General features: G+C 40.8%; 1 protein-coding gene across 2 annotated transcripts; it reads left to right on the forward strand.

The window, feature by feature from the left end:
* Nucleotides 1–267: 267 nt before the first annotated feature.
* Nucleotides 268–10,481, forward strand: GINS3 (GINS complex subunit 3). Of its 2 annotated transcripts, none has more exons than XM_058155248.1 (3): nucleotides 268–496; nucleotides 1,323–1,553; nucleotides 8,478–10,481. In XM_058155248.1, exons 1-3 carry the CDS (start codon nucleotides 314–316, stop codon nucleotides 8,706–8,708), a joined length of 645 nt encoding a protein of 214 aa, XP_058011231.1. In that variant the 5' UTR covers nucleotides 268–313; the 3' UTR covers nucleotides 8,709–10,481. The 2 variants fall into 2 exon arrangements, with proteins under 2 accessions (XP_058011231.1, XP_058011232.1); XM_058155249.1 differs by lacking the exon at nucleotides 268–496 and adding an exon at nucleotides 641–925.
* Nucleotides 10,482–10,689: the final 208 nt, after the last annotated feature.

The raw sequence follows: 10,689 nt of genomic DNA on the forward strand, positions 1-10,689 counted from the left end.
TCCTTTATAAGGTAGGTAAAATGAGGACCCAGATTGTTGGGGGGCAATAAGTTGACTTTGTATATAGTATACAAAATGGATGAAGACTATTGCCTGACATAGTGTAAGCCGCCCTGAGTCTTTGGAGAAGGGCGGGATATAAATGCAAATTAAAAAAAAAAAAATCTCGCCCCCTCCGCGGGGAGGGGAGGAGGAGCCCCGACGCACGCGCGCTTGTGTGCTCGAGGATCCGCCCTTCGCAGCCAATGGAAAAGCAGTAGCGCGTGTGTCCGCCGCGCAGGCGCATGGGGTGCTGAAAGCCTGGGAAGGCATCATGGCGCATCCCTACGCGCCGGTGGAGGCCGCGCTCGGTCCCGACGAGAGCTTCCTTTCGCTGGCCGACATCCTTATGTCGCAGGAGCGGCTGCCGTGCCGTGCCGAGGTCGCCTGGCCTCGCTTGGCTGCCTTCCTAGCCAGGGCCGACGCGGCCGCTGCGCCCGGCAAGGCGCTCCCAGAGGTGAGGGCCGCCCCGCGCCGCTGCGGATGTAGCGTCTGCCCGGAAGGCGGAACCCTCGGCTGGTCGCTCTAGGCAGTGTTTCTCAATCTTGGGAACATTTAAGATGTGTGGACTTCAACTCCCAGAATTCTATAGCCAGCTTGGCTGGCTAGGGAATTCTGGGAGTTGAAGTCCACACGTCTTAAAATTCCCAGAAGGCTCGGCGCCTTCCTTCAGACGGGCGATGGCGGATCTGGGCCCCGATGCGGCCGGTTGGGATTGGAGTCGGCGGCGCTTAAGGCCAAGCTAGGCCGCGCCTGTCTCCGGCCGGCAGCCTCGCTTGGCAGGCAGAGTCCGGGAAAGAGCTGCCCGCAAATGCGTCGAAGGCCTCCGCCCAAGGAAGCGGAGTGCTGGCATTGCGGTCCCCGGGCTCGGAATCCAGGTGGCTGGGTAGGAAGTTCGCATCCCTCCCTTAACTGGAAAGCCTGTGCCGGCGGGGGCGGCGGCCGCTTTCGAAGCACTTCTTGGCGTGGTAGTTTTCCCGTGCGGGGCGCTTGGCTGACCGAGGCCCGTCCCATCGCAGAAATGCCCCTGGCTTTGGGTCTGTCTCGGCGACTTAATCGCGGCTTCTTTCCCTTGCAAGCGCAGTCACGGTTGCCTCCTAGATACTGTTTAAAGAAGTGAGGAGTGATGTGGGGAAATCCGGTTGCTGCAGATGTCTTGCGCTTGGGTGATCTTCTAATGAATTTCTCTACTTACGGGGCTACTCGGAGTAGCATTATATCTATTTATAGATTGAGTTGTTTCCTTTTGCATTTTACCTTTTGTGTTCTGTCCAATTATGCAGGGTTCAAAGTTGGAAATCCCTCTCTGGTTGGTCAAAGGCTTGTATGACAAGCGGAGGATTCTTTCTGTGGAGCTACCAAAGGTTTACAAGGAGAGCTGGCGGACAGTCTTTAATGCTGATGCCAGTGTGGTTGACCTGCATAAACTGGGACCATATTACTATGGATTTGGGTCCCAGTTACTCAATTTTGACAATCCTGAAAATACTGAATTAGCTCAGTCCATACTACAGGTAAAAGATCTGCTTCTTGCAGCTTATAATTCTTCATTATTATTTGAAACTTGTTATAGCCACCCATTCCGGTAGACTCTGTTTCCCTTGTAGATAAAAAAGTTACAAACATACAGTACCACAAGCAGCCCAGATTATGAGAATCATAACAGGAACAAACCAGACCCCTGAGAATACATGATTTGTAACCCTAGGTCTGACAGCAAAGCTAGGATGTAAGGGCTTTTTGGAACCCCAAGAGAAGAGGGCATTGTCTGTATCTGGGGGTAGGCTGTTCCAGAGGGTGGGAGCCATGAGAGAGAAGGCATGCTTCCTCACACTTGTAAGGTGACAACAGAGAGAGGAATAGAACACAGCCATTCTGCCAGAAGGAACCAGAAAGAAACCAGCAGAAACAGTTGGAGATAGGCCTCAGATATCCCCCTCTAAGTTACACAGGATTTTATAGGTAATCAGTATCTTGAATTGCACTCAGCAACCTACTGGTACAGCTTGTGCAGCAGCACCAGCAGTGATCCATGGGCATACCAAGACACACCCATTACTGCTCATGTCGCTGCATTTTGTAACAGTGATAGTTTCTGGATGTCTTCAAGGTCAGCCCCATGTAAAGTGCATTGCAGTAATTCAGTCATGAGGTGACCAGTACGTGAGTAACTGAAGTGCCTCCATATCAATTGATGCACAAAATGAACCTGTGCAACAGATATCCTGGCCACAGTTGCCACTTGCTCTTTGAACAGTAACCACAAGTTCAGAAGGACTCCCAAGTTGCACAGTCTTGAATAGGGAAGTGCTACACCATCTATGACCAGCAATGAAAACATCATTTGCCCCTCACCCCAACCTCTTAACCTGGGGTTGGGGTGAGGGGCAAATACCACCCAGTCTTCTCAAGATTGAGTTGTGGTCTATTCCCATTAAACAGCTTCAAACATTGCATTTTTCAGTGTCCTTCAAAAGAAAAAGTTTGTGAATATGACAACAGTCCATTCAATTAATGTACTACTTATCAATTCTGCACTGCACATTAGCCTAATTTGTATATAATTCTGCATTATGATTGTATACTAACAACCCAAGCTTAGGGTTAGGGTGGATTTGATTTAAATCAAGTCAATTTAAATCATGATTTAAATCACTAGTAAAAAACCTTGATTTAAATCAACTTGATTTAAATCATAATTTTTAAAGAGCAGCTGCCATCTCTGTTCAGCAGTGGCTCCTCCTCTGACCCACTGTTGACTCACTGACAGTCTCATTCACTTTAATGGGACAGCTGGTGATGTGGCAGTGACACAACAAGGTGAGGGATGTGACAGGTAACAGGCGCTGCCATGATGGATCTGAAATAACAGGTGCTCTTTAAATGTAAGGACTCATTCTTGCTGGTAGTTAGAATCTTTAATATTGTCATTTGCAAACAAAATGAAGATTTCCTATTTAGCTTGCAGAGCTTGGATTCATTGAATGAGTTTACCAAAAATGTAAATATTGCAGAATATACAGCCTCATGCTATATAGCTAAGATCCATTTCATGCTGAATAAACTAAATTATGAGTGTATCTTAAATAGAAAACTATCTTTAATTAGTTTTTTACTCCAGAAGCATTTTATTAAAATAGAATAGAATAGAATTTTATTGGCCAAGTGTGATTGGACACACAAGGAATTTGTCTTGGTGCATATGCTCTCAGTGTACATAAAAGAAAAGATACGTTCATCAAGGTACAACATTTAAGGTACAAATAAATTTAGTTTAAAAAAATGATCAATTTTTATCCACTCTGCTTAGGGTTCCTGTTCTCTCCTTTCTCTGTTTGGACAAGAAAACACAAATTTCATTTTAAACATTGGATTGAAAAAATACTTGAGCTACATTGGTACTTTTTGTGCAATATAGATTTTATTTATTAATCCTTAATATGTAGATCATAGTTAATTAAGTAGCATTATATTTTCTTGCTGGATACCATCTGGGTCGGTCACCAGGATCAGACATTTAGTCTTTCAAGCTTTCGGACTCATGATCATGCCCATCCTTAGGTCCCAGAATAATGTTGCAAAATCCAGTCTGGCTGGGTCACTGTTACCAGAGGTTGTCTTTTGGACTCCTTCTGGAGCCTTTCCTCAGGGAACATTTCTCTAGCAGATTGTGTGTGTTTTGAGTTATTCTGTGTGTGGTATTTATATGATGCCTGTTGTGTGTGGCTTTTTAGATGTTGATTAGGGTGTTGATGGCTGGCTATTGACTGTGCTACCAAGCCCTCCCCTTTTAAGTACTTGACAGGCTGGTGGTAAATCAGCACTCCTGTTGTCTGATGCGGGCTCCTGTTTCCCAGGCTTCAATCACTTCCCCTGCTGTTTTTTTACCTGCTCACTGCAAATTTAATGTATGTCATTTTTCGTTGCAATGTGAGCTACAAATGAGTTTGAGTCTCCTCATCTGACCTCGTTGGAATGAACAAGGACATAGATTCAAATTTGCAGTTGATGAGCTGTGGTGGCACAGTGATTAGAATGCAGTACTGAAAGCTATTTGTGCTGACTGCCAGCAGTTCAATTCTCACTGGCTCAAGGTTGACTCAGCCTTCCATCCTTCCAAGGTTGGTAAAATGAGGACCCAGATTGTTGGGAACAATATAGAATAGAATAGAATAGATTTTTTTTTAGTAAAGTTTTATTTCCATTTTCCAACAACCTATTCAATATACAGTCTCTTATTCAACATTAGTCATTAACTTTCATTTGTTACTTATTCGGACCTGCCCAGCTACCACTTCCTTCCTTAACAAACCTTTCCTCCTCCCTTCTCTACTTTCTTCATCCTTCCTCTCCTTCGCTTTTCTACATCCTCTCCTCCTTCCCTACTCTACTGTTCCACCCTTTCTAACCCTCTCTCTTTCCCCTTTCTTCTTCCTCTCCTTTCCCCCTTTTCTACCTCTCTCTTTCCTACCTACTTTCTTCCTTCACTCTCTCCTCTCCTTTCCATTCCTTCTGAAATGGCAGCTGAGCAGCCCGATTTCATTTCAAATTATTTCTATTTCTTAATTACATATCTTCAATCATTCCTTTACATTGATCCTTCATCTCCCCTCTCCCCTTCCCTCCCCTCCCCTCCCACCTCGAGACTTCCCAGAACAAAGTAGAGGGTATAAGATTAACAATCATAAATTAAAATACAACATAAGTCATAATCCATAGTCACTCCTCTCTCTAAGACCTTAACTCCCCTTCCAGAAACAAAAAAGTACATTCTTCTTCCAGTCCATTATATATCAGTCCATTCCACTCCTAAAATCTTCAGAATCTTCCAATTAAATTAGTATTTCCAGTTCATCAATAAAATACATAGTTTTAATATCCAATCTTCATCAATTAACACCAAATATATATCAATCCATTCCACTCCTGAAGTCTTCAGAATCTTATAGTTTTAATATCCAATCTTCATCGATCAAGACCAAGACGATATTCCATCTTCCAGTATTCATCAGAAATTCTTTTATAATATACCTTTCTTCCTTAAACAGTCTCCCAAATATAATTCATATTTCCAGCTTAAATTCTTAAATTTTTATCCAATCTCCAAAAATAAACAATATTCTATCTTCTCATATCTTTAATATCACTTACATAAATCAAATAACATTGCTAATATTAATATTTCTTCAATTTACCTTACATCTGTCAAATAACATTATTAAAATTATAACTTATATCCAAAATATATCAATTATAACAATTAAATTCTATTTAACCAAATACCAACATTACATCCATAAATTTTTCTATCTGTCCTCCAAAAGTTAAACAATATTCCATCTTCCCATTCCTTTATACCTCACATATATCAAATAGTAACACCTTATACCCAAAATAAGTCAGTTATAAAAATTAAACCCTATATATATATATTTTTAAAAAAATACCATCAAAATCACATCTTAAGCATTCTCCTTCCCCTTGTCTTCTATCTTACACATTTTCCACCATCTGCTCACCAATCAGCTTAACATCTAACAATAAAGAATTTCCAATCTTTAATATATTGGTGTAAAAATCTCTTGTTTAAAAACTTATTAAGAAAAGATAAGCTTCTAAAAGTTCCTATAAAAAAAAATTCCATATTTGAAGTGAAGAAGTTTCCAAGATTTTAGTAGTTAGTTCTGTTTGCTTAAGAGCCATTCTTAAACTGTAAAATCTACCAAAAAGAGAAAAAAAAATCAATAAACTTTTCTTCTTAAACATTGTGATAAAGAAAAAGGTAAAAAGAAAAAAAATCATTAACAGTTCTTATTCATTCCATTTAAAAAGTAGCTTGTTATGTTCTTCTCTTCCTTTGTCCTTTTATAGTTTCACTTTCCTTTGTATATTGCAAACGCCATTTTAAATCCACTCAAGTTGAAAGTTAGTTCAAAGGAAAGCTATTTAAGAGCTGAAGTTAAGATTTATTACTTGCAAATTCTTGCTAGTCCTCCTACTTTGTTCTGTCTTTGTTGAGTTCTCTTTAAAAATAAATCTTGGCACAGAGATGGTCGCGGCTTCTCGTTCTGTATAAACAGAAGCACCCTGGGCACGGAGCTTCGTCAGGGTAAAGGGGAGCTCTCACCCTTCAATCCCCTGGTTAATGGGCTCCCGGGGAGCTCTACCCAAACCTGACCACTCTTCCCTCCCCCTTTTCCTGGGGGAGAGAATTCCAAACTGTTTGACAGCCCATTTACGCTGTCAGGGACGGTTTGACGAAACCCAGGGCAGACGATCCCAAAGGAACGTCCATGAAGCCTGCGTTGCCAGCGGAAGTCCAGAATAGAATTTTTTATTGGCCAAGTGTGATTGGACACACAAGGAATTTGTCTTGGTACATATGCTCTCAGTGTACATAAAAGAAAAGATACCTTCATCAAGGTACAACATTTACAACACATGATGGTCAATATATCAATATAAATCATAAGGATTGCCAGCAACAAAGTTACAGTCATAAGTGGAAAGAGATCGGTGATGGGAACGATGAGATTAATAGTAGTGCAGATTCAGTAAATAGTGAACAGTGTTGAGGGAATTATTTGTTTAGCAGAGTGATGGCCTTCGGGAAAAAACTGTTCCTGTGTCTAGTTGTTCTGGTGTGCAGTGCTCTATAGCGTCGTTTTGAGGGTGGGAGTTGAAACAGTTTATGTCCTGGATGTGAGGGATCTGTAAATATTTTCACAGCCCTCTTCTTGATTCGTGCAGTATAAAGGTCCTCAATGGAAGGCAGGTTGGTATGCTGACTCTAAACCGCTTAGAGAGGGCTGTAGTGCATTGTGAAGTAGTATATATCTAAGTGCTATTGCTACTAAGTTTGTTGGGCAAATGAGCACAAATACAGTGATTGAAGCCTGGGAAAAAGGCCAGCTCAGCAGTCAACAGGAGTGCTGATTTACCACCAGCTTATCAAGTTCTTAGGAGGTGAGGGCTTATTAGCACAGATAAACTACCAACCATCAACACCCCAATCAATATCTAAAAAACCACACACAACAGGCATCATATAAATACCACACACAGAATAGCTCAAAACACACACAATCTGCTAGAGAAATGTTCCCTGAGGATAGGCTCCAGAAGGATTTCAAAAGCTTGAAAGACAACCTCTGGTACCGTTGACCCAGCCAGACTGGATCCTGCAACATTATTCTGGGACATGTAGATTTGCCTTTATTCATGTTATATTTTCTTATCCAAAGAAAAACTATTTTAAAACAATTTTTACCAGAATATTTGTATTGAAAATGTTAAAAGTGTTTTTATTGGGGTATATACATTTGTTTATTACGTTTTACTACTGGAGGCTGATATTTGTGCTATTAAACAAAAAACTGCAATAATCAAAAGGCATTATTCTAATGGCTTTTGGTAATAAGAAAGAATGTCTATCAAGAGAGAGGCAACCCCAAATATAAGCAGAGAAAAATAGCCATAATTTTCAGCAGTGATACTTAAAAAAACTCAGTTTAGCAGATTTAAATTTAATGGACATAATCTATTTTAAAGCTCATTTGTCATTTTATACAGTATATGCATGTATGAAATTAAAGTTGCCTTTTAAGCATGCATAAAAATATTAAAGCCTTATTTGGGATTTAACAAAAATTCTGTTTCAATGGACACAAGTTTGATAGTTATTAGGTCCAAGTAACAGAAATCTGGAAAATATAAAATGGTAGTAAAATGCCATTTTCTTATCTTGCTGCAGCCATCTAGCAGTTGCCACGATGTCAACTTCTTCTATCAGAGCCATCTAAAATTTTATTTTGATGTTCATTATTGTGACTGTAAAACTTCCCATTCTAGAAAGGCTTTGAACTGATCCTTGGTATAGGAGTGGAGTGGTTATGATTGCAGGCTTGGTTCAGCAATGATATCAATGCTGAGTGAGATGCATATAATCCATCTCAAGGGCACACAGATCTTTCATTTCATTCTGGCAGCCTTTCAATGTGAATTGGGGGTATTTGGCCTTTCAACTGTTGCTATGTTGCAGCTCCCAAAGGCCCCATCTAGTATTGTAATGAGGAATGCTAGGATGCCTGGAGCAAGGTGAGGAGTTTCTGGATTACAGCTATGTTGGACTTATTCCTAATGTTAAACAACACTGCCTAGTTTTGCTGGGAATTGAAATTTTAAGACCCCCTGTGAAGCACTGAGTTGCCTGACCCTAATCTGGCGCTGCTCCATCTTTCAATTCCCAGGTTAACAATTTTGTGATTAAAATGTAGCCTGGCACAGAAACGGATATTTTGTATCTATCCCAGAATCAGGTGGTCGCGGTGAAGTCTCTAAGTATGAGTGATTGCATTTCTTCTAGAAGTTATCAGTTTTTCCTTGTGAGAATCCAAGCTAATGTTTTCCATGCTAAATAAGTCTATTTCTGTTTGTAGACATTTATTGGCCGTTTTCGTCACATCATGGACTCTTCCCAGAATACTTTCAATGAGGACACGTCTGCGTTGGTGGCCCGGCTGGATGAGTTGGAGCGGGCCTTATTTCAGACTGGCCAGAAGGGACTCCAGGACTTCCAGTGCTGGGAAATGGGTCAGGCCTCCCAGATCACAGTGTCTAGCCTCATCCAGAATTACAAAAAGAGAAAATTCACTGACGTGGACAGCTGAGATCACAAAGTCCGGGAGAGGCCTTGTAGGAAACACTTGTGGATTTTGTGGATACTCGGGTTCAGGCGCTGAGAAGAAGCAATGTTCACGTATCCAATTAAAATTATTTCCAGTAGAAATATTTGAGATTGGATGCAAAAGAACATTCTGCCTCTGAATGAATAGATACAGCAGCAACAACAAATTGTTTTGGGAAATAACATTTCAATGTTTCTATTTGATTTTTTATTTTAATAATTTAAAGAAGGACTTTAGAAATGGAAGGAATAATTAGCTATTGTCCAGCAAGTTTTCTGTAGCAATAATTGGAATGTAAGCATATAGCTATCCTTTTTTAGTCCCTGTTTTCTGTTACTTGCCAGTAAAGTGGCCTTTCCGAGGACCATCAGAACAGGTCCAAGGAGTGGAGCTTGTGTCTTCGCACTCACAAAGATGATTAGAAATGCAGCCTTCTTAAAAGAAAGTCTCTGAGCTGCAGTTCTGTGACTACATCCAGGGTCTGAGGGCAAATTCTTCCCCCTGTTAAAGAGCTGCCTCTTGGGGTTTAATAGAGTTCTTTGTCAATGCCATCTTCATCACTAAATTTATATGTTGCCAGACTCCCAGCCACTTTGGGCAGTTGACCCTTGTTAAAAATACTTAAAAATAAAAGTGAGAAGAAAACTCACAAAAACACAGCATCAGACAAAATGATGATGGTAAAGACAATAAACCTAAAGAGGAGCAGCAAATAAGAAAGTGAAGTTGGTTGTCCTTGCCAATGGCCAGTCTTTAAGGCTCTGGGAAATAGCAGCAGTGTGGGAGCCATTCAAATTCTGGGGGGAACTTCATTCCAGGGTTGCCACAGAGAAAGTGCACTTCCAGGCACCAGAAAATGGCATTGTTTAATTGACGGAAACTGGAGCGTGTCAATCCTGTTAGAACAAACCAGCTGGGCAGATACAGTGGGAAACTGGTGGTTCATCAAGAGAGGCCCCAAACCATGTATAGAACCATGGAACATGGGCTTGAGATGGACTATTTATAAACTTGAGTCTGAGCCAAGGAGCAGTTGTTAATCCTGTCTGACAGATAATAGATCACATAATAGACCATGTGAAAACTGTGTGGAACCTTTTCTTTTAAAGACTTGTATTAAATATGAAAAAAAAACAATTAAGTCAATTGTTTCTTTGTGTATTATTTATCAACCCACTCCAAAACAGCGAGTTAGCAGAATAACAGAATAACAGAGTTGGAAGAGACCTTGAAGGTCTTCTAGTCCAATCTCCTGCTCAAGCAGGAGAACCTATATTATTCCAGACAAATGGTCGTCCAGTCTCTTCTTAAAAGCCTCCAGTGATGGACCACCCACAACTTCTGAAGGCAAGCTGTTCCACTGGTTAATTCTACCTTCTATTAGGAAATTTCTCCTTAATTCCAGGTTGTTTCTCTCCTTGATTAGTTTCCATCTGTTGCTTCTAGTCCTGTCTTCTGGTGCTTTGGAGAATAGGTTGACCCCCTCTTCTTAGTGGCAGCCCCCCAAATATTGGAAGACTGCTACCTCTAGTCCTTCTTTTCACTAGATTAGACATAACCCAATTCCTGCAACCGTTGTTAATATGCTTTGATCTTCAGCCCCCTAATCATCTTTTTTGCTCTTTTCTGCACTCTGCAGAGTCAACATCTTTTTTATATTGTGGCGACAAAAACTGGATGCAATATTTCAAGTGTGATCTTACCAAGTTATTACAAAGAGGTATTATAAAAACTTCAACATCTTATATGTTCCAACTCTGTTGTTGTTGTTATTATATAAAATTTGAAACAATTAAGAACAACTCCAGATGGGGGAGTTCCACGCTGGAGGCTGCTGCTGGATTGATGGCAAACTACCTCCCCACCCCTTACTCTCTGCTCTCCACCTGTCCATCTTTCTTTTATAATGACATATTCTTGTGTTCATTTTCATCATTTATTTTATTCTGTTATTTTACACTCC

The sequence above is a fragment of the Ahaetulla prasina genome, chromosome 12, assembly GCF_028640845.1.
Source record: "Ahaetulla prasina isolate Xishuangbanna chromosome 12, ASM2864084v1, whole genome shotgun sequence".
Lineage (NCBI taxonomy): Eukaryota > Metazoa > Chordata > Lepidosauria > Squamata > Colubridae > Ahaetulla > Ahaetulla prasina.